The sequence below is a fragment of the Perissodus microlepis genome, chromosome 1 (assembly GCF_051167445.1).
Source record: "Perissodus microlepis isolate ML-2025 ecotype Zambia chromosome 1, ASM5116744v1, whole genome shotgun sequence".
Taxonomy (NCBI): domain Eukaryota; kingdom Metazoa; phylum Chordata; class Actinopteri; order Cichliformes; family Cichlidae; genus Perissodus; species Perissodus microlepis.
The window spans coordinates 2,548,045-2,572,451 of NC_140461.1; the positions used below are offsets into that span (position 1 = coordinate 2,548,045).

At 40.7% G+C, this 24,407-nt stretch overlaps 1 protein-coding gene across 3 annotated transcripts in view; it reads left to right on the top strand.

Annotated features, from left to right (window-relative positions):
- Positions 1-3,037: 3,037 nt before the first annotated feature.
- Positions 3,038-24,407, top strand: part of cngb1a (cyclic nucleotide gated channel subunit beta 1a) — a 41,275-nt gene continuing 19,905 nt past the window's right edge. The window contains exons 1-22 of one of the 3 annotated variants that reach the window (XM_084926514.1): positions 3,040-3,601; positions 6,094-6,220; positions 6,753-6,792; positions 6,891-6,942; positions 8,923-9,025; positions 10,987-11,006; positions 11,122-11,136; positions 11,437-11,536; positions 12,033-12,057; positions 12,142-12,214; positions 12,827-12,927; positions 14,454-14,511; positions 14,850-14,879; positions 15,072-15,132; positions 15,231-15,258; positions 18,001-18,143; positions 19,075-19,172; positions 19,327-19,464; positions 19,653-19,694; positions 21,277-21,396; positions 22,915-22,929; positions 23,794-24,007. In XM_084926514.1, the coding sequence (XP_084782640.1) occupies positions 6,095-6,220; positions 6,753-6,792; positions 6,891-6,942; positions 8,923-9,025; positions 10,987-11,006; positions 11,122-11,136; positions 11,437-11,536; positions 12,033-12,057; positions 12,142-12,214; positions 12,827-12,927; positions 14,454-14,511; positions 14,850-14,879; positions 15,072-15,132; positions 15,231-15,258; positions 18,001-18,143; positions 19,075-19,172; positions 19,327-19,464; positions 19,653-19,694; positions 21,277-21,396; positions 22,915-22,929; positions 23,794-24,007 (1,602 nt within the window). In that variant the 5' untranslated portion in view covers positions 3,040-3,601; position 6,094. Of the gene's footprint in view, positions 3,602-6,093; positions 6,221-6,752; positions 6,793-6,890; positions 6,943-8,922; positions 9,026-10,986; positions 11,007-11,121; positions 11,137-11,436; positions 11,537-12,032; positions 12,058-12,141; positions 12,215-12,826; positions 12,928-14,453; positions 14,512-14,849; positions 14,880-15,071; positions 15,133-15,230; positions 15,259-18,000; positions 18,144-19,074; positions 19,173-19,326; positions 19,465-19,652; positions 19,695-21,276; positions 21,397-22,914; positions 22,930-23,793; positions 24,008-24,407 lie in introns of all 3 variants that reach the window. The other 2 variants (XM_084926520.1, XM_084926528.1) reach the window with 2 other exon arrangements.

A 24,407-nucleotide genomic window follows, 5' to 3' on the forward strand; every position in this document is an offset into this window, starting at 1 on the left:
GAATATAAAGCACCTTAAGGCAACTGTTGTTGTGATTTGGTGCTGTGTAAATAAAATTGAATTGACTTGAAATTGAAAATATCTGATGCAGGAGTGCAGACAAAACAAAATGAATTAACTGTTGAGAAATTACATTTTTATCCCTCAGAGTCTCAAATGTAATTGGACAAACTAACATCATTTTTTTTTGCCCTGCATTTCTTTCCTTTGAGAAATTCTTGGGTTGTTTTTGCAGTTTTCTTTGACTCCTTGTCAGTTTGCATATGAAGCTCTGTCTGATCATCTTTGCAGCATTTGTCTGAGTCTGAGCAGAGACTACAGCCCCGAGGATTTCACAGCTCATCAGTGACCCACTTCCACTGCAGCCACACACGCTCATGCCATAACAATACCTCCACCATGTTAGACACATGATATGGATGCTTCTAGATCATGAGGTGTTTCTCTCCTTCTGCATACTTTTCTCTTCTCATTATCCTGGTAAAAGTTCATCTTGGTTTCCTCCACCAAACAATTTTTTTTTCAGCGCTGTGTCAGCTCTTCTAGATTTTTTCGACTTCCTGTTCTTGAGTGTAATCCGTGGCTTGCACCTTGTTATAAACTCTTGATTGTAGACCTCGTTAATGACACCACAGTAAAACCTGAAAAGAAGCTAAAGTTTTATCTTCCTTTTTATCTGCTTCTCTTTTATAAAAAGCTTTTATATGAGAAAAGTTAATAAAAGAAAAAACAGACACAAAGCCCATAGGAGAGCTTCATGCTTTAAGCAGTTTCACAGTCTGTGGTCGATCCTTTTAGTTTATCCCTTTCTGTTGAAATCTGTATGGCTTGTAATTTTGTGCATAGCGCAGGCAGAAAACCCCCCGACAGGTTGACCTGCACCGTGATGACACCATCCTCGGCCTTCTCCACAGCTGCTGGATAAAATCCAGACTCAAAGCCATGAGTCAGTGCTCGATTGGGAAACCCTGGGATGATTTACTGAACCACCCTGATGATCCTGACAATGTTGTTGGGCTGTGACATGTCAGATAAGAAAAAGATATCCTGGGAATGCTGGACTGGATTCATGGTACAGGGTTTGGCTTCTGTGTATTGGGGCTATAAAAACGAGGTGTGCAGTATGGGGTCATGAGTGAGATTAGCTTCTCTGAATAAGTTGTGCAAAAGATTTCTTTCTTTAAAGGTTTCATACCGCTGCATGCGTTTTATCTACAGTAATCTGTGCTGGTGTAAAACTCCCCTTTTTTTTGGCTGCAGATATATTTTGTTTGGATAAACAATGTCTCTGAATATTACTTGTTCTAGAAAAATGTAAACATGTGATTCCTCCTTTGAAAGCTGTTCTCTGAAAGTGAAGAGTCCTGATGAAGGGTGTTTACTTGCTGGGAGGTGAGGAGCTTTACACAGTGGTGTAATGCAGAGGAATGCGAGCTGAGTTCAAGCTGCCCTCGAAGGGACGAGCTGAACTCTGAGGGGCAGAAAAAGAAAATAAGGACTGTCTGCGTGGCGCTGATAACACAATCAGAAACTCAATGTCGTCAGAGATATGAGAGCTGAGAAACGAGAGCCAGGTCTGCTCCGTGTGTGGAACTGAGGGCGACGCAGATCATCCACAAGAGGGCAGCAAAGGCCCAGTTCACCCAAGTCCACTGCAGAGCATAAAGGCTCATTGTGTGACTGTTATTACACTTCATGACACAACACAAAGAAAAATGAAGCAAACAGGATGAAATTTTTATGATGAAGCAGAACTGAAGGTCAAACATCTGCCGGGTGCAGGAAAGGAGACAAGGGAAGGACAGAAGAGAAGATTACATTAAAAACAGAATGGAGACGGGAAAAGCAAAAGAAGCAGAGAAGAAGGAAGGAAGGACAGAAAAACGTCCGACCCTTATTTAAGGTGCACTCTGAGATGGCGCTCAGGCAGTGTTGCCAACTCCTCAGTAAGGAAAATCGCTATTGGTTGTCCTAAAAGTCGCTAGAAGTTGCTACATGACGTCATCGCTTAATTTGCATAATTGGTCATGCTAATCTAATTGTAACCTATGTTGTTGGAGAGAGAAATAACATCGTGGAAGAGACATAAAGGGAGTAAAAAACGTCCTAAATGCATTTGGAGTTTATTTAGAACTACAAATTAAATTTCTTTTAGCAATTATTGTTTTTTTTTAATGTCACAATTCCAACCCTGCTCCTTTACCTGGGCTTGGACCGGCAAAAGTGACCCGAAATAGGCACTCTGGTGGAGTTACTTTGTGTGTGTGTGTGTTTATAAGTAGTTTTAAACCTTGTGATCCACAAAACAGCATAAGAGTAAAAGAGTAAAAGAAGAACTGACTGCGTTACAGCACCCGCTGCTTGTTGAGAGTAAAAGCCATACGCGCTTTCACGTCTTTTTTTAGCAATTTTTTTTTTTAGAAAAAAGTCGCTAAGGGGTCTGAAAACTCGCTAAATATAGCGACAAAGTCGCTAAGTTAGCAACACTGCGCTCAGGTGTCTGCAGTGCCTCATCCGATCCTCTGTTTTGCTGACACTGGACTTAACCTCGTTAGTAGCTAATCCTCAGGGCCACATTAACAGCTTTAACACGGAGTCGCCACAGTGTGCTGCAGCCCAGAGCTGTAAACAAGCTCCAGAACCAAAACCAGGCCCTTACCAAACCACCTTTATCCAAACCAGAGACAAAAAAGGCTGTGAAACGTCCACGGCTCTGAGGACAAACGAGGCCTCTGACTTGTGGAATCAAACCTGTAAATTAGAGTTATTAACAGCTTTATTACAACAAGTCAGCGACAGTGATGGTACTGAACTCGACATGTTAGTCACTGTTGGACCTGGAAGCTTTTTCCCTGACATAGATTCAGTCATATGGAGCAGGTGGGATTCTAATAACAGAGAAATAAATCAGTGGATCGTTTCATTAAAAACAGAACCTCAAAAGAAAGCTTTTTAATTTTCTGCCCCTTGTCTGTTCTTTGCCCAAAACACCTCAACTAGAGTCATTCAGGACGTGTCCCAGTCAGATGGTCAAGCCACCTTAACTGGCTCCTTTCGATATAGAGGAGTAGCAGGTCTGCACCTCCTCAGCCCTCTAAGCCCAGAGGAAGCTTGTTTCTCGTGGCCATAGGTGAGGCAGGAACATAGACTGATCATCCCCAGTCCCATCAGCACCTCGGGCTCTTTGTTGCTCAGTGAGCTCTTCCTTAGCAAAGAGTGACTGACTGGGGGGGGGGCTGTTGCCATTTGCACAGAGGGGATGTTCTTGGTCGGGGATAATGTTTACGTCGATGGTACCCAAGGTTTCCCATCGGAAGATTGTTTTTCAGTTATTTATTTGGTGTCCGATTGCTGGATAGATATGAACTTTATTGATAAACCATTGTGGTTTGGTTTGAGGACTGTGGTTCCCTTCATGGTTCAGCTTCTGAAAGTGTAACCTGATTCCATGTCTTGCCCTGCTCTGCCTTTCATCGGCTTAGTAATCTTGTTAGCAGAGTTCCTGCGTAATCCTCCCACAGTGTTCAGATCCCTGCAGGTCTATACGGCTTCTTCCCCGCAGCTCTGTGGGATGCTGCTGGACCCCAACTGAGCAACTCAGGTAGGACAAGAGACGCCCAACACTTTGACCACTGACACCTCCATGGATGCTGCGTAGCTTTGAGAACAATGAAATAAAGTAGATTAGGTGCCGTGTTTCGCTTACAGTTCAGGTGCATGCCCTGGTTTCGAATGGTAGTAGCTGGTGATTTGTACTCTTTAAATTTGTTTATACTTATAGTTCAATTTGATCTTCCTGAACCAACGAATCAGGGCAGGAGACACAAGGCTGAACCATAACTATTACGATATTTTCTTCTTGGTCTGTGGTTTTATCAGGTTGTCCTGTAAATTTGATAAACTTGATTGCTGCTGATGCCGTGAACTTCTGCTAACACACACTCATTTGTTTTATTGATACCCAGTTTGGGGTCTTGTGGAGGTCTAACTGAGGCAGAGATTAATTAAACGTTGTTTCTGTTGAATTTTCAAAAGATGTTTTTTCTTTTTTAACATTTTAGCATAAGCATCAACAGGAGAGCTCCCAAAGTCGCAAAATTGAACCGGGTGAGGGGTATATTTAAGTAACTTTGAGCACATGAAGTCAAAATGGTTTAAAACTCCGAGTCATGTCTGCTGTAAACTCACCAGAGGTGCTCTTCTGTGAGTTTTTCTTTACCTGAACTGAAGCTGGAGGGTGTTGGTGACTCTGAAATCTTTTGAGAGCAATTTGTAATTTGGGAGTTAAAACTGACTTAACACAAATAATGAGCTGCAGTGTGTGGAAAAAAAAATCCCATCTTTTAGTAAAAAGTGGCACTACAATAATTTTAAAATCCAAAAAATCAGCCTATATTAAAAATATACTTATGTGAAAGTATTAATTAACCCAAAATATAAAGTGCAAAAGTAAAAATATAATTTATGCACTAATTCAATGTGTAAGTGTTCTGTTTTTAAATATTACACTCCTGAATTATAATAATGTCTTTTTATATGGTTAGTTGGTTAAGTTTACGGTTTGTGTAACGCATCATTAATTACATAAATATACGTCTTTAAACCTGCTATAGCAGTCAGATAGGGAGTGTAGTGTATTGCAACAAAAGGTAAAATATTTACCTCATAAATAAAGAGGTGATGATGCATAAAGAAGCATAAAATTAAAGTAACTTAAAAAATATACTTAGTTACTTTACAGGATGAAAACAATGGTCCAGATTAGTTTTGATAAATCTGGTTTAACCTGAGGGTTCACTCAGTTAGGAAGCTCTCTCTTTTGGCAGTTATCTGAAAGTCTAAAAAGAATAACCAGTCAATTCGAAAAGCTCTACTGCTTTCCTAAACTAGCTGATTCGCTCACCTGGCGAAAGAGCCAACTAGCTTAGCAGCTACTTTATAGACGAAAACAAAAAGCGAGAGAGACAAAGACACCATGAAGACACAGACAGATGAATCCTTGAGTTTTACTTTTTAAAGCTAGACTCGCTTATATTTAAAAAAAACATGGTGAGTCTGTGATGTTATCTGCTAATACAACCCGGCTTGATTAGCTTTGCGACGGTAATCAAGATGCTAATTGTAGCATATGAAACCAGGCTAGCTAACCTAGCTAAATATATTAAAACTAAATATAAATATTAAAAAAATAAACAGCTGATTCTTTAGTGTGACTTAGTCCAACTAAACACTGAAAAAGACATTTTTAGTCGACCAACCTTTAAAGTCCAGAAAAACAAAGAGACTTCAGGCTGTTAGATGAGTCCATTACTTCAATGCGCGCGACATACTTTCACATTGCTGCGCCTTGATCCTGATGCCAGGTCGTCATGAGTCAGTCGGTGGTTTTTGTGGGACAGCCCTAAAATGGTAACATCCGTACCCTAAAAACACATTGCATAATGCTAACGTTGCATTTTATCACAATAATCATGCAGCTTTACCAGTTAACGTGTCAACTTTGTTCTGTGGTTGAAAACAAGCCAGATAGAGACTAATAACGTAAACACAATATACTTCAGTGTTAAATTTATGGTAATGTTGTTGTATTTCATTATCAAATGCAGTGTTTTAGAATATAAATATAACATGTTCACATCTTTCCATGTTGGCTTTCCTTTTTTAGAACTGGAAAAAAGGAAAACTGACTAACAAATTAGTCAGCTTCCCAACTGGTTAATTGGCACATACCCCAATTAGAAAGTAAAAGTGCCAAACTGGAGACCAGTGTAAATGAACGTATGGGTGCAGTGAAAAGCCGTTTTGTGCTGCCAGGCCTCCTGTGGAGGATTAGGGTCAGCATCGGTCTGATCTAATTCGGACTGACACTCAGCCAGACATGATCTAAACACCATTAAGTGCAGCGGGAAGCGGGTCAGTTGTAAACTTAGCAGTGATACAGCTAATTGTGTTTGGTTTCCATGTGTCCTCATATCCACAGGCGTTTCCGTAGTGATTGTAAACACAGAGCCTGCCCTGACATGAAGAAGACGATAATATTTAGAAATAGGTTCACACTGTAATGGCTGACAGTGTCTGTTCTTCTTCTTTGAGGATGTTGAGCTGGGTGGTCAAAGTTGTTCCCCAGCCGCCTGAGCCCAAAAAACCTGAAGAACAGAAGGATGCTGCCCCGCTCCCTGCTCCTGCCCCGCCCCCTGCAGCTGCTCCACCTCCAGTTACTGTAAGCTTTGCCCAACTAAAAAATGTTTTATTGTGTCATGTTTACGGAGCATTGTGAAACCACAAGTCTGTGTGGTACCGCCACACTTTAACAAAAACACGTTATTAACAATGTCACAGAAAGGATCTGCTCTACCCATAATATTAAACTGAAACAACAATGTTGGTGATTGGCGGAGGTTACCGTTACTATGGAAATGTTGAGACCCATCAGTTGAACCTGAAACTCATATAATCAAAATCAAATTTTTTTTTTTATAATCTTGATTCAGCTTGGAGCTAATTGGCTTGTTTCAAGGCTTAAAACTCTTTCTGAAACTGATCGGAGAAAATGAACAGGAAATTCACTACAGTCACTGTTAAATCCATATGGACTATCATGATTCTGTAAACTATGGTGTTGAAGTGTGTGTGCTAAATGTCCATCATGATACTAATACTTTTATCCAGAAGTAGTATTTGCACTGTTACTTTTTATGCATTATTTTAGTTATATATATATATAAGATGACTTTCTTTTGTGTGCTAAATAGGAGAAGAAAGTGAAGTTTCAAGATGAAGTCAAAAGTGAAAGTAAGATCATTCACATGCAAATCGTTTAACTTTGTGTAGCTCAGTCGGCATCTTTGTTTTTTAAAAATATTGAACATATATCAATGTTTGACTGACAGCACCAAAAGCTGAAAAACCAATGCAGGAACCTCAGACAGGAGCGGAGAATGGGTAAGTTATAAGCTACAAATATACCACACAAGACACAATGTTTAAACTTAAACACAATGTTAAACCTAAACTATAAAAAAGGAGCCAGCAGTGCAGCTCATATTTTCCTCCTTATTTCCTGAAACCTTTCCTCATAGTTGCATAAAAATGAGTTGTTATTTATACGCAAGTTACAACTGTATTTCCAGCAAATCCCAACACACACTGGTTTTATATATAAGGACAAATATTTTTCCAAATGAGTTTATTTGTTTGGAAAAGTACACATGAACAGTATTATAACAAACATTATGGTACAACTGATAAACATACAACTCGGAGTTCCCAGTTCAAGCTATGGCTGATAGCTACATTAGCCTAAACTGCTGCTAAATTACCTGAAATCTCATGCTAACCTAGTCCTTCAAAGATAACTGAAAAACTAATTTTCTTCTGAATTTTCTTAATACTTCTATAGAAAAAATAGCTGGATATTTATGATATTTTATAAAATGTTTTTTTTATTGTTTTTATTTTTATTATTATTTTTCAGTAAAAACCTAACTTAAAGGTTTTATTAATCCTAAAACCTAATATTATACAGATTTACTAATTAGTACTAATAGTTCTAAAATTCCTGTTTGATTCAGTAACTTTATTAACTGTTACCGTATTTTTCGGCCTATAAGGCGCACTTAAAATCCTTTAATTTTCTCAAAAATCGACAGTGCCCCTTATAATCCAGTGCGCCTTATGTAAGAATTCAGGTTGCGCTTACTGACCTCGAACTGATTTTATGTGCTACACGGCGCTCAAAAATCTGTCAAAAAAATGTTTTAGTGTGACTTTGGCAAACTATGAAGCCGCACCGCTTGATGGATTGTTGGAGCATTACAGCTGCCATAGTCAGGAGCCTCGCGGAGTAATCTGGGTCCAAAACTCCATCCGCTTCAGGTCCCAAAGTCAAACGAACACTGCAGCATCACTGAGAGTTACAAACTGTCTAAATTCTTTCATCTTTAATAAGATGATCAGTGTTGCTGCTTTACCAGGTGTAACAATTAAGTTTAAAATCCAGGCATCCATGAAAACAGAATTTATTAAATTTAACGGAGTTAGAAGTTAGCAGGAAGTTAGCTCGCTAGTTTCCACCTAAACATGATATAGCATGTTCTGACTGAGAGATTTGTGAAAAAATTTAAACGTACAGCTCTGCTATCACTTCCAACATTAATGAAGACAGAAGTTGGGCTAGCTGGTATATAATGATGTGCTACGTGATTGCTAGCAACACAGCTATGTTAGCTTAACATAAACACAGTGAAGCTGGAAGATGAACGCTAACTTTATTCCACTCTGTAAAAATTAACGTGAGGGTTCCCGATGGTTAGGGACAAATTCCATACTCAGGAGAACAACTGAGATAATCCATCCACAATACGAGGTTAGTCATTAATATACTGCAACAACATGGAAATAGAGCAGCTGTTAGGGAATTCAACATTAATGAATCATTGGTACGGAGGTGGAGGAAGCAAGAAGAACAAGTTGAGTAAAGTGTTTTGTTTTGCTTAATGCGCCTTATAATCCGGTTCGCCTTATGGTCCAAAATACGGTACTATACGATGGAAACATGATGTTAATGATGGATTCTTCACTGTGAATGTTTCAAAGTTTAATTCTATCTGTGATAATACTGCACTGGAGAATGCACCGTTAGCTTGCTAAGAGACTTTTCCCTTCTTAATGATTTTAGTACCTTTTTTCTTACCTCTGACTCCAGTGAGGGAAGTAACCAGGGACATTTTCCTTGTACACAATAAAGATTAAATATCTCTTTATGTTTTTCAGCCTTTAAACAAGCTGCATAGTTTCAGTAGCATTTTTGATTTTGAGCCCTGATTATATTTCGGTTCAGTGTTACATTAGAAGGGAAAAAAATCTTTGCTTTGTTCCAGGAGAGTGAATAAAAAGCCTGAATTTAAACGTTTACATCCTCAGCCCAACAGCTGGGTCTCAGAGCGGCATGCTGACGTGGATCAGCGGCGCTTTGCCTCAACCCGCAGTCTCACCGAAAATGAGCCGAGCAAACTCCACTGCCAAGGTGAGGTCCTGATAAACGACCCTGAGTCAGACTCAAGCTACATTTTTCAAAAAGATAAGTCTGTGAGGTTTTTGTACAAATCAGATGAAATCTCTGTTGGTTTACAAGGTGGCAGTCCTGATTTTAGCCCTTAGTCAGTTTTTCAGATTTAGATTTCAAAAAAACAGAAAATTGATCGCAGCTTACACACACAGAGCCACTAGTCACAAACACTGTTGCATGTCAAGGTAGAGATCGACAACAATGAGATCAATAAATAAATAAATACATTAAAAGTAAGATAAAAACTAGAATACAAGGAGAAATGTCTAAAAATGATCAACTACATAATTATTTTCTTTGTTATTGACACATTTAAGTCCAGATAGTTATCATCACACCACTTTACAAATTCAGGTAAAACAGGATCACAGTGCTCTGTTCTCATAAGACGTCCTGCAGATGTCGGTGTACATAATAAAAAGAAGATGTGCCAGAACAAAGCCCTGAGGTGAACCAGAGCTTCACACAATCCCACTGGACATTTGTCCGTTAACAAGGACCTGGACAGACTCGCGCTCTCGCACAAATATGAGGCAGAGGAGAAATCAGCAAACGGAAGTCTTGCATACAGACTGTGTTTAATATAAAGAGTTTAATGTCATCCACACTTTTACTTGGCTGATAAGCGACATGCAAATGATCAAGTTAACTATTAATGGAGGACATAATGATACTTTTTAAAAATCTTTTTATGGATTTTTCATCACTAGTGGTTTAAGTGCACCTCGTCTAAAATAACTAGTTAACGGACTGTTAACAGCTCAATGTCAGGAGTAGGAAGCTTGTCATGACTGTGACAACACTTACCTTTGGTTGACATAGAAGCACGCGCCTCCTCTCTTGTTGGTCGTCTCGACTGAACGGTCAAGACAAAAAGCGAAGCCAGACCCTGTCGGTTTCAGGTCTTCATCTCGATCCAAATGACTGACTCTGTACATTGGACAGGAAGATTGTAATTAAAACAACATAATTACTGTTAATTACTGACGTGGTAGCTAAATTTCAGTAGGTGTGAAAGCTCAGTTGTATTATTTCTCTGGACTCAGCCGTAAGTTTGAATCGGTTGGATTGTTCAGGAAGGAGTCAGGATCCAGAAACTACAGGAACATGTTGGCAGCCAGAGTTTTCAAAGGTCTTTTTCAGCTCACACTAATTTGTCTGCATATTTGTATCCTTGCATCAACTATATATGTAATCATGCCACTAAAACATTTGACTGTATGTTTGTTAAGATCGCACCACCATACATTCATAGAATGGGAGATAATAAAACGGGGGGACTTCAGAAGGGTGGATGACCTGACCCGCACACTGGTGTTTTGTTTTGACTGATGATACTGAAACAAAACCAGCAGCTAAACATGTAATGATTTATTATTCAACAAATCAAATATTGAATATTGTGATGATTTGAGCTGCCTGTGCTGTGAACCTTCCAGAACATAAACTGTTCCTTCTTTTAATAATAGGAGTCACAAAAAGACAAAAATAAACAGAAGCAGAGACACAAAGAGACCACTTACAGTCAGAAACTGATCTCTTTGCCCATTTCTTCTGCTGACTTATATTCTCCAGGCATGATCGACTCTTCTAGTGTCCAGTCCTGACCTGACCCTGAATGCTCACTATCTTTAAAATTGGCTAACAATCTCACCTTAACAGTTTCCCAGGGTTATACCTGTAGTCCTTCCTGAAAGCTTCATCTGAACCCCATACCTGCTTGATGTCTCTCTGAAAGCGCTCGTAGGGCCAGTTTGAGAAGTTAGTTTGTGATTCAGAAAACGCTGATGTTTTTACGAGTCTCGGTCTGATTGATTTGAACATCTGCTGCAGCTGGATCCAGCAGCTCTTTCAGGTCCAGCTCTTTTATTGTTCTGATAGTGTTTCCTTCTCTTTTCTCTCTTGCTGCCTACTCACAGGAGGAAGTTGAACCAGCCAGGTAAACACCTGTGTGTGAAACAGCTCTGTGTTCAGTCTCGTGATATTTGTGTAGAAGCCGGAAACGTCAGAACTGTTAGACTCAGTAATGGACTTTGTATTTTCTGCCCTGACAGTAAACCCGAAGACGAGTGAGTAACCACCATAATAAAACTAAATACTGATCTGATTCATAAGCCGATCAGCAGGCATATTGCCAAATAGTGAGCAGCTTGAAAAGCCTATCAATGAGCGGAATGCCAAATAGTGAGCAGCTTATCAACAGGCAGGATGTCAGAGATCAAGATTCTTTACAAAAAGCACCAATAGATCAGATGCCAGATAGCGAGCTGCTGTTTAATCCTTCATTAAGCTTCGCTGGATCTTCCGCAGCGCCCCCTAGTGTCCCATAAAATCCCTCTCACAGTTATTAATGCGTGTTTCTTCCTTAGCAAAGGGATGATTGCCTGGATATCTCAGGGTCTGGAGAAGGTTGTTCCTCAGCCTGAGTTGAAGAGCAAAGAGCCGCCCACAGCTGAGCAGCCGGCAGAGGTACGCTAGCACTGACTGATGGACTCCAGCAGCTTCATCTGAAAGCTGTTCATGTCTCGGCCAAGTTACTCCTGGCCAGTCCTTAATTGCACCTAAGCAGTCAGCATATTTTGAAGGTCTCACTGTTGTTTTAAATAGTGTTTGTTTTAAGTATCTGACCAAACCCGGCCATCGACTGTCAGCTAAAGTTATTAAAGCTAATTTACATCTCTGATTTCAATTTTATTTTAAACAAAAACACACATCTGACTCTGGAGTGTTTAGATCATTAATAGTTCTTTTTAAAAAAGTTCTGCTAAAGTCCAACATCCACCACAATCATTTAAAGAAATCCTGAACACAATCTGAAACCCCCACAGTGTGTGGAAAGCTAAAAGTAATCTTAAACATTGGGGAAACATTGATTACAGATTCTGCAGTGTTTCCATCTCCATGATCATATTTTTAGCTTTTACCAAAATATTCCTGCCTTGGTTACATGCTTGTTTCTCCTCAGGTGTGTCAGGCTGCACCTGCTCCAGGTGAGAACAGACCTGAATATGTTTGCAGACACAGACTGGATTTTAGCTGCTGCTCAGTCAATCATCAGTTTCCTTGTATTTCAGCTGCAGAGCCTCCGGTTACTGTGGTGGAGGTGAAACCGGACCGAGACGACAAAACTGAAAACAAGCCACCGAGGTCAGCGTCCTGTTTTACAACATTATCTTTCCTTTAAATAAGCTGCTTAATTTGCTTAGAAGCACGTCTGTGTTTTATTAAGATGCAGGGGCGGACAGAACTATTTATACATTAGATCAGCGGTCCCCAACCCCCGGGCCATTTGGTCACTAGGGCTGAGGCTCGGGTGTGAAATTCATGGTTTTCAAGATTTTTATCGTTTTTTAATTTTATTTTTTAAATGTCTTTATTGTTAACTCGGTTTCCCCGGGTCTTTTCCTTGTGTTATGAATAAATCTTCTTTTTTGTGGTACTGGTACTGGTTTTATTTTGTTGTATTTATCCGCGACACCTTAAAGGCCGGTCCGTGAAAATATTGCCGGGCATAAACCGGTCCGTGGCGCAAAAAAGGTTGTGGACCGCTGCATTAGATGTTAGAGGTGAGAGATGGGTGGGTAAATGAGACTCAGGTGAAGATAATTAAGCAAAACAAGAAGTAAAACTTGAGATAGAAGAGAAAATGAGACAAACAAGACATAAACAGAAGGTTAACACAAAGAAACAGAACTCAGCCACCTCACAGGAGCTAACTGTTCGTGTGATATTTCAATCTGCCTGTGTTCTTACTCACAGCATGATAGACTGGATCAAACAGGGCATCGAGAAGGTGGTTCCTCAGCCAGAGATCCATGTTCGCTCAAAAACGGAGGCTGAAGCTCCAGTTCCGGCTAAAGGTATCTTTACTTCTTATTCAGCCACAAATCATCATTATAGACCTATTTAACTCAGAGATTTTCTTTCATGTTGTGGTGGTAAATGTTTGATTTGAACTGCTTTGCTTGGTTGAGCTCAACTGAAGCATGGTGTTCTGCTGACAGCTGGAGAAAAGAGAGTACTTCTTTCTAAAACAAACATTTGGACATTTAATCACCATCGACTGGCTGTACTTTTGTGACATTTGGTCCTGGTTGAAAAATAGCTCCAAAAGAAAAGATTGTGCTAGTGTTGGAGATGTTATATACTTTTTGAAAGTTGCCTGGACAAACCTGGTGGACTTTCAAACAAATGAAAGGTTGTGTTTAAAATTTGATATAACCCTTTTTTTGTCAGTTAGAAGGAAATATACGACTGGACTTCATTTTGCAACAGACAATGTCATGTCTGCCGGCATTCTTTGAGCTCCCTCAAAAGTTATAGACCAACACAGAGGTCAGCATAGTTGTAGATAACCTTCACAAAAACCAATAGAATCAGCATTTTATGGAAATACATGTTTAGATATTATTCAGCAAGATAATCTTTACGAACTGATGACAGCTTTCTGATTTTTTTTAACTATAAATGCAGCTTGTAAAGAAAAGCGTCTGGACTTCTTTAAGTTGCTTGAAGACGTTTCACCTCTCATCCGAGAAGCTTCTTCAGTCCTAAGGTCAAATGGTGGGGAGTCCCAGATTTAAACCTAGTGGGAGTATCCCCCCACAGAGGGACAAAAGGACCCCCTGATGATCCTCTAATCGCCTGAGCCAAGGTGTGAAACTGGGTGTGGGTCCCAGTCAGCCAGGGTTTCGGGTGAGCTCATTGTGAAACCTGGCCCCACCTTATCATGCGTGTTCCTGAGGTCAGATGGCCCAGGATGTGAGTGGGCGTTAAGGCGTCTGGGGAAGGATCTCAAAACTGGATTATAGATGGCAGACAGTTGGTGTCGTAAACCACCGCCTCTGTTCAAAGATGGTCGCTCACAGTGGACATAGATGGCTTCTTTCACTCCTCTTTCAAACCATCTGTCCTCTCTGTCCAAAATGTGAACATTGGCATCCTCGAAAGAGTGACCTTAGACCTTTAGATGCAGATGGACTGCTGAGTCTTGTCCTGTGGAGGTGGCTCTTCTATGTTGTGCCATGCGCTTGTGAAGTGGCTGTTTGGTCTCTCCCCACCATTTGACCTTAGAACTGAAGAAGCTTCTCGGATAAGAGGTGAAACGTCTTCAAGCAACTTAAAGAAGTCCAGACGCTTTTCTTTGCAAGCTCCTTTGACTACGATGACCTGGATGACTGAGAACCTTCACAGATATAAATGCAGTTGCTAACAGCAGTGTAAGCTAACACTAACGTCCTCTGATCACATTAAACGTCCAACATCTGTAATTCTACTTAGCCTCTTTCTGCCAGATGCCTTTTCTTGGACATGTAAAACTTTAGGATTCAGTGGTGCCATTTTGTAAAATTGTGCTAATATGATTTGCTCCTCCCCTTTTAAACAGCTGAAGCTCCGCCTCCAGCTCCTCCACCTGTCCCCAAACCAGCCCCAGAGACCGAGAAGTGAGTCAAACCTTTGTCACGGTGTTGTCCTGTTTTAAAGTCTTTAAAAGGGAATCAGGCCCTGTGGAATGATCTATTTTACTCTAAATTGGACCATAATTTACAAAATGAACATCATGTTTCATTCGGTAAGATTTAAAACTAGTGATTGAGACCATAAACTCACCGGAAGGTGTTACTTGGCTCAGAGATCAGGTGAGCAGAGATCTTCTACAAAATCATACCAGAGGAGTCGCCCCCTGCTGGTCATTAGGAAGAATGCAGGTTTAAGGCAGCTTTGCAGCGGCTTGATTTTTCAAAGCTGGAAGCTCAGGTCTCTCCTACTTTTGTCCTCACAGGTCCACCAAGGAAGCCGAGGAGCCACCAAAGTAAGTGGAAACATGTTTATGTTGAGATAGAAAAGTATTTTGTCCTTGTTAGCAGGGAAGCTAGCGTTAGTCCAGACAGACGAAAAGCAGTTCAGCGTCAGGTTTGGTCCTGAAAACCAAACAAACCATCCCTCCGTGATTCCATGCGGATGTTGACGGTAGTTTTCTAAAGTCTTCTTGTTGTTCTTCCAGCATGATGGGCTGGATCGTCAATGGGATCGGTCGCATGTTGCCTCAGCCCGCGCAGAAGTCGGTGAGTTGCTGCTACACAACGCTCAGCTCTCGCAAACATGCCATAAAATTCCAGTTAGGTCAGGTGACCTGAAGGTGTCATCTGTTTCCTTCATACAGGATGCAGGAAATGACGAGGTGCAGACCAGTAAGTACAACAACAAACCAACATCAGAGTCGCATCACACTCAGTTGTGAGTTTATTAGTGGCCTATTGTACGATGAGCAGCTTGGACAGAAAATACTGAGATACAGATAATTTACATCCATCCATCCCAAAGGGAACAATACAACAGGAAACGCAGCTCGATGATCCGATATAAATGCACGTGAAAAGGAGACTTTATGCTGTAGCTTGTTTTGAGCAGCCACCACTCACACATGAAGATCCCAATATAGACTTTCTGAAGTTGGCTGAAAGTTGGTTATAGAAATCATGCTGACTGAAAACCTGGTTTATCCTTACACCAGCGGTCCCCAACCTTTTTTGCGCGACGGACCGGTTCACGCCCGACAATATTTTCACGGACCGGCCTTTAAGGTGTTGTGGATAAATACAACAAAATAAAACTAGTACCGGTACCGAAAAAAAGAAGATTTATTCATAACACACGTGAAAAGACCCAGGAAAACCGAGTTAACGATAAAAACGATAAAAACCCTGAAAACTATACATTTCACACCTGAGCCTCAACTCTCGCGGCCCGGTACCAAACGACTCACGGAGGGTTGGGGACCGCTGCCTTACACTGTGACTCTTGGAGTGGGTGTAAAATGCATTTGGTTGTTTGGATGCCTTCATTAAATATACTAAAGTTCTATATAAAAACATTTGCTGATTTAATAGAAGTGAGGTGGAAAATTTCTCGCGTTTCATTGTTACAACCAAACTTTTCGATGACAAACACCCTAAACCGAGCTACAGATTTAAGTCAATTAAAAAGTAATTTTCTTACTACATCTTTTTTTTAGAAGACCCCATTTATATTATTCTGTGACACGTGCACTGGCGAATTGATTGATTGGTTAGTGGTAGGTCAGGGGTTGGTGTCAGTGATGAGGCAGACTGTAACTGGGCTGCTCTTCTCCTTCTGTTTCAGGGGGGAAAGGCGGACAGAGCCCCTTAAAATAAAAGGAGAAGGAAGAGCGGGACAGAGTCGCTCACACTGACACTGACAGCAGCAGACACTTTAACTGACTGACGGACACTCAGAGCTGTTTGCGCACAGCTACGGCAAGATTCAGTCCTGTAGCGCTCACAAAGCTGCACTGCTTTTGTTTTGCACAGCCATCGTGCGTAACTTAAACTTAGAAAAGGGGCACAATTGTATGATTTTATTCAAGGGGACTCATTCTGCTTCTGCTCCCTGTTTTAATTGTTTGACTCTAACAGAGTAGCTTTGCATGATTCAAAGTCCAAAATAATCCTTTGTCTCACACCGGGTCGTTGTTCATTCACAAAGTTCTTTCTTTGTCTAAAACATTATGTTAGCTAATCCCCCTTTCTTATGATAAGCTGCCCTTTATAAGGTGGGCGGGGCATCCGTGTCTGAGAGGACCATATTAGGGTTATTCTCACTCTATGACATCACTCAGATCAAAGAGTAGAAAGAACTGTGTGAAATTAAGTGTTCACAGATGCCTGACCTTTTTTTTTATTAGACACTTTGCCCATGTTTAATATGAACTTCAACCATCTGAACAGGAGATATTTGAAGGAAAATAAACAAAAAGCAGAATATGTCCCCTTTAATGAACACCAGTTATGATTAGGAAGTCTTTATTGCTATGCTCTGTTTAAAGTCCAAGCCTTTGGTGCCCCTTCATACTGGGAACTCTGGATTGCTGGTAGTCCACGTCAACTGCTTGCTTGGTAAAGGGGACCAGTTGTTCTCATTTCCAGCTCTTTAATCTTTTAATCCTGGAACTTAACCAGAGTAACTTGGCAAGATTCTCAGGTGAAAATAACTCTTATTTATCGTATATTGCCCCTTTATGTAGTCTCCTGTCTGAAACTAGCTGCTTTAGCTCCCGTCTCTTCAAGGTACCCATCTCTAAAAGCCCAATGCCTTCTGATTGCCTGACTTATGGAAGCCTACATAGGGGCAGCACCTTGTGTTTTTGAGATGTACTGCCTGTACGTCATGAGCGTGCTGTTCCTGTAGCAAGTGACTTCTGCGTAGTCTTTGAAACTTTGAATACAAATAAACATAAATATGTTTATTCATATTAAAATGATACCAGCCAGAAACTGAGGTAAAGCACAACTGGTCCCCTTTGAAGGTTTTTGCTAAATCATTGCAGACAACTACAAAGGAAGCCTTTTGCTTAATATTTATTATAATAAAGACATTATTTGGAAAAAGGTGTCTGTTGTGTTGTTGTTGTTGTTGTTGTTATAAACCTGAAAAGGGCAATAGACCTATCAATCAACCAATCAATCAGTTATCAACTGTTCAAAAAATCTAATCATTTCTAGCAACTTTAGCTTTTTTAGGACTCAAAGCACATTTATTTCTAAATTCTTCAATTAAAATATTTATTTCAGACATGCCAGTTGAGTAGCAGGTGCTTAAATACCTCACAATATGGACCAAAAGGAGCAGTTTGAAAATCTAGACGTTCTAATAATTAAACCCGCACTTCTAAAACAAATGAAAATGCAGTTACTCAGTATGAATTACCTGAATTACCCCAAACACAGTCCATTTCTTGACTTTTTAAAGCAAAGGTTTCATACTAGCCATCTGTTAGGATTACTAGATTGATGTTTCTTATTACAACCTTTTAAATGAATACTCCAGCTTTTACTGCACCTTCTTGGAGACTTCTAAACACATAAATATAGTGAAAGTCTTCAGCCCTGTTCTTCCTGCCATGTGCCATTCAGTCAGTATCATACAGAAGAACACAGACCTGGTGCTGGAGGACATTGAACAGGAAGAAGTCAAGGAAACAAAGCCGGAGGTGAAGGAAGTGAAGGAAGAGCCACAGCTGGAGAACAAAGAGGATATGAAGCCATCCAAAAAGGAGGTGAGCCTGACCTGACCGCATGATTGTAACACACAGCTCTGAGCCACACCAGTGTAATATGCTCACTATGAACATAAGTATTTTAAATCAAATTGTAGTTCTGCCACAGGTAACATGGTACTAACCCATGTGGAAGAGTGGTATGGTAGCAGCTCTGCAGTCGTAGTCCCAGAAAGGCATGACAGCACTTCAGTTACCAGTACATGTCCTTCAGGATATCAGTATCCCAATGCCATGGGACAATCAACATGGTAATACCAGTGTAGGCACTGTGTCTATTTATATGGTACCATGTTTGGTATTATGGTTTCACAGTAACTACAGGGCACTCCACCATGGTAGCACCAAAGTAATGGCAGCACTTCTATTACCACTGCAGTAAAGATTGTAGATGGTGTATAAACTTTTGTCCTTAAGAACAAGGGTCCAATAACCCCAGTGGCATTTGGAAGGATAAGTGTTAATACCAGTGCTGGTACTGTGGCCATCTAAATGTTACCACGGTCATTTTTGAATTAACACTTTCAGTGGGAAACTGGTGCTACCAGAATAAGTTATTTAGTAAGCACTTTAGGTACTGCAGCACTTCAAATACCACTGTAGTACTGGTTGTACCATAGTATGTTTTGCAGACCCAGGATACCAGTATTCCAGTACCATGGCAAAAGTGAAATGGCAGGAGAACTGTAAACACTGTGGTAAATAGTGTGATATATGACAGCAGTCCCCAACCTTTTTTGCACCATGGACCGGTTTATGTCTGACAATGTTTTCAGAATCAGACTCCAGTCTCAGCACTATGGGGAAGGATAAGGTAATACTAACAAAGGCCTTGTGTAAATGTTATCATGGTGCTACCAGAGTTCATTAGGTGACTGATGACTGCTCGAGTGAACTGTTGCTACATAACTAAAATCATGGTTGGTTGCAGACTGAAGATGCAGAATCACAGGTGGATGAGTTGAGTCCACTGATTGACAGCATCAAAAAGGAGGCTGGAGAGGCAGTCCTAGCTCACATGGAGGAAAGGTTAGCCTCAGTCTTTTGTCTCATATGTGCAATAAGGATGATGATGATGATGATGTCTCTTGGGCGTTCTTGGGGAGCAATTTTAGCAAGATGTCTTTGTTATTTAAGTCACATAAATTCTTCTATCCGTGATTATTGATTGATCTTGTTACAGGCTGCAGCAGGATCGTCTGGAGGCAGCTCGTGTGGCTGAGGAGATGGCCAGAAAGGCAGCGGAGGAGGCAGTCCGCCAGCTCGAGGTGGAGCATTCAGCTAAGATTGTAATAGAAACGCTACCAGAGTCCAATGAACAGTAAGTCACATCAATTCAAAACATCACGCATAAGCAGCGCCATGGCAAAGTGCTCTAACCTATGAGCTTTTTGGGATTTATCAAAAAAGATCCTTGTAGTATCTCAAACATCTGAGCAGTAGTATGGTAAACAGAAAACAGTCCAACGTGACCTGAAACCTCGAATTGTTCCTATTTGCTTTGAACAGGCTGCCCAATATCCTGGAAGAAGAAAACGAGGATGATCCAGAGTAAGTTTCCTTTCGTGAAGCCCAAATAACAACGCTGTGGGTCTTAGATGCTGCTGTTGTGCTCCTAGCTTAGGCTGCTGCAGCTTTTATATCACCTGAAAGTGATGGGACAGGTGAGACAATGTTCTTATCTCAAACACAATCCACACAGCACTTTATATTTCAAGTGTTGGGTTGAACAGTGTGTTAAATAACTTACATGCTACTGCTGAACTCCTATCAGCAACATGTACGTTTTTATGAAAAGAGACATTTCCCAGCTCTCTTTGCTGCCTTTAACAACAGGCTGGTTTCTCCCATCTTTGATTGCACTCAAATCAAAGGATGCCACATTAGCTAGCAACATTAGATAACAATAACTAGAAAAAATATTTTTCATCTAATGAATGCTGTCTAGGCAAATTGAAGTGTGGGGAAATGAGGATTATCGTCAGCAGAGCATTTTATTGATGGGGGCTCTTTGATTGAAAGCTGTCAATCTTGGCTAATATAAGCAAACACTAGCTTACTTGTTAGTCTTAAAGATTTGTAAGCTACCTCACACGCCTCACTCCCAGGGCTGTTTGTGCAGATAAATTAGGTTTTTCTAAGTTACTTTATCAGCTAACATTAGCAAACATATTTAGCTAATCGTGTTATATTTAGCTAATAAAACAGCTAACATATTTCTGTAGATAGCTTACATAGCTAAGTTAGCTAGCTAGCTAACCGTAGTGTCCTCAAGTTACTACTTGAGAAAATCGCTGGAATGTAAATGCTTATTGGCTAGTTGGCTACATCTAAGTTAAAAACAACTGCTAACACTAACTAGTACTACATGTAACGTTATACTGTACTGACCTTAGCCAACAGTAAGTCATGTAACAACACAAAGCCAAGGTGTATGGCATCAATGTCACTGTACAGGACATACAGGTCATACAGACCCCTGATGTCGGTTTATACACCACAAGTGTCATTCATAACAGCTGTTCTTATGTCACGCCATCTGTAAAATCCATCCCTGAACACTGACCTTCCACATCAGTCAGGTTCCGCAAACCAGTCGACTGGTCATTAAATGTCAAAAAAATAAAACCTTGAAAAATTCCAACTTCTATATGTTATAATTATGAGAACATCTAAAATAATTAGAAGAGCACGAAATCGTAAAAATACTATACATTCAGGTCCCATTCAAAGAACAGGCTGTTGGAATAGGAAGCGTTATTGTTGGATTCAGCCTGTTTTTCTTTAAATTGATAGAAAATTGATTTGAGATCGCTGCTGTCGCTCTGTGCGACTTGTTTCTGTTCTTGTAGAGTTATGAAATATTTTGTCAACATTTTCAACATAAGGCCTCCAAAGGTTTGCTGTGTGCATATCCATGTGTCCATGGATAACAGTAGTGTAGTTTGTGGACAGTTTCTGCTGGTCTAGCCTCTTTAGTTTAACAGCAGGCTTCATCTTCACCTTCGCTGCTCTCTGCTTAGCTCTGTCGCTACCGCCTTTAGCTTCAGAATGGTTGAAAGATGAGCTCAGCTGTCTCAGGTGTCTGACTGGGACTCTCCATCTTATTTAACATTTGCTGCACGCTGTTCAGGTTACAAAACCTGCAGGAGGACAGTGAAGACAGCACAGAGAATCAGAGTCCTGAGGAAAATAAAGTGACAGAGGAAGATAAAATCAAGACCACTGTTGAGGAAGAGACTAAATCTGATCAGTAAGTTTGGTCATAGAATTTGGTCTGCTTGTAGAGTAAGAAACTAAAAGATACTCAAATAGTTTGCACACACAAGCGTGCACTAAGAGGCTGATGTGCCTGCTGGCATTATCAGATTTATGAAGCTTTAAACCTTTTACATCTTTTTAGAGCAAACTGAAGTCCTGCCCTGTTCCTGGCTGGTATCTCTTCTTTTTAACAGAAGGTGTTTGTCCGAACTTGACTCGCTCCACTAGGAGCTGAAATCAGTTTTGTCACTTGGAGAACATCCTGAAGGATAAAACCAGAGGGCCGCGCAGTCAGTTCTCCCATAGCTTTTTCCTCAAACTTGGTTCACAGCTCGTTTACTTTTCCATAGCACTAATGTTGCCTGGGTACTAAAGAGTCCAATGTATTTGCAGGAGTTGGTTGGCCAAATAAAGCACTACCCGGTTTTATTTGGCTCCTTTCTAGCTCCAATGAATAAGCCCTCCTAATGAGAAATGGTCATTTCAAATCTTCAAGTTGTCATTCGGTTGTTAAACTAAAGCTTTCAGCGCCTTGAGGTAACTGGTGTTGTGATTTGGTGCTACAGAAATAAAATTGAATTGAATTAAACTGTATACCCAAGATGAATGTTAGAGACTTTTTTTAAATTTGCCATGTAGTCAAAACAAAATCCAGCCCTTCCTATGATGGGTCACTGATGACGTCCAGCCTACACATTGTTTAATTTCCTACATGTGTTTTGGCCATACAGTTCTTCTGTTAAAACATTTTAAATGTGTCACATCAGTGACACTTGTACATAAATGCATATTTATAAAAAGTTCAAACCTAATCTGCACCAGCGTAGCCAGTTGTCATAACAGCTCGGCCCCAAAAAGCACATCAGGCCAGACTTTGAACAACACAACCTCACACCACAGATTTAACCTAAGAAGAATCAGCTGATTCCTGTTGTTAACGGTGAATGTCAGAAACAGCCAGCCAAAGTAGCTCAGTTGGGAGAGCGTTACACCGAAGATCTAAAGGTCCCTGGTTCAATCCTGGGGTTTGGTAAGCAGACAATGGGCAAGCTTTTGGCAGCTGGATAGTGTAGTGGTAAGTTTGATTCCTTCCAAGTATCCAGTAAGGGTCCTGGCTAGGTCCAAAAGAATGCCCTGGAATGGCGCGGCTACGTCTGCAGCTCGGACGCAACACATTTTACTGCATGTTGTACTTGTTTCGTTACCCTGACAAAGGCCTGACTTCAGCAAACTGGCATGATGGGTTCACGTGGAGTCTCCTGGTAAAGCTCTCTTTGGTCTCCAACAACTAGCTTTCTGTTGTTAGATGTTTCCTTTGTTGTATGTATAGAGGGGCTTTCAGAGTTTATGGTTATCCAGAAATCAGGGCAGGACTTTGGTTCAAATAGTTTTTATGCCCAGACGTTTACTATGCACTACTTCTGTAGAAGTTGCTTCTTTCAGTTTTTCCAGTGATTACATTTATCTTTATTTTCTGCTGCGTCTTGCCTACTTTTCTTCTGTGAATCAGGGCAGATCTCAAAAGGTAGGTTGGATTTTTTTATAGGCGGTATAACCACACAGAAGAAAGCAGTTCTGTTTTTGTCAGCCAGCTACTGTGTTTCACCTGCTTCTGGTGGCTTCATTATGGTTAACTATAGTTGAAGATTCAGTCCAATATACAGCCAAGAGGGCACATTTTTCCTTTGTATAATCAATTACCTTGATTACTTAGAACAAAAAAATACTAACAGGTCCAGACACGGCCCAGTGTCTGGACCTTCTTTAGCAATGTTGTTTGAACAGGGCAGGTATTGTAATCGATTATATTGATGTTCTCAAATATTGTTGACAGCATCCTGTTATTTCTAATATAACCGCCAACAATTAACAAAATAAACCAAACTAAACTGGCTCACCATTTCTAGAAAGAATTTGATGTGTTTAAATGCGATTTGTGTCCTCTGTACACACTTACCCATAATAACAACGTTATCCAGTGAACGGCAAAAATGAGAAAAGATCTCACCTCAGATATTTGCCCCCTGGGGTTCAGGGTACAACCTTATGTCTGAATGTTTGACCAGTTGCAAACATTTTGTCTCATAATTTAGAAAAACCGGACCCAAGAGTACAAATGTCAGTATTTCCCTATCAGATCCTTCCACAGTAGATTATACCTCAAACAGAAGCCACTTACATTGCAATTGTACGTTTTCCTGTGCCCACGTGCTTCTCATAGGAAACTCACTGAGATATTCACCTCACACTGTAAACTCTGACATGAACGTTGCTGTGAATTGTTGCTTGTCAGTGCAGATGATGTCAGTGGAAGGATCAGCTCTGCAGCTTTTGTGCAGGTCTGGTTCGCTCTTCTATGATGTTAATGACGGCTGCTCCTCTTCACCAGGTGCATGGTAGACGTCTGCCCAGCTGAAGATGAAATCAAAGCAACAACTCAAGTGGAAAAGGTGGAGCCTGCTCCAGACGAAACCCACAAGCCCCCAACTCCACCCACTGAATCTGAAGCACCAGCGGAAGCCACTCCTTCAACAGATGCAGAACCAGTCTCCCAACAACCTGAGCCACTGCCTCCAGAAACTCCACCCACTACCACGGATCAGGTGATGGTCTCCTGGATTCTGCTTCAGTAGATGGTAGTTTGATCCAAGCAGAAGAGTTCGAGTATGTTGACAGGTGAGCGGTAGATTGACAGAAGGGCTGTTTGATCTAGTTTCCTACCCTCATCTTTGGTCATGAGTAGGGATGGGTATCGTTTAGGTTTTATCCGATACCAGTACCAAACCGGTACTTTTGAAACGGTGCCGGTGCTTAAACGGTGCTCGAACCGGTGCTTAAAGAATGGAGAACACACACTTTGTCCAAAAACCTCTCATGTTTAGCTGTCGTTTTGTAAAAAGATAACAATGTTAGCCTTTTCTGCAGCTATGGGGCATATATGGTATCACTCTTGGCTGGAAGCAGTGCTTAAACAATGGAAAAAAAACACAAACATCGTCCAAA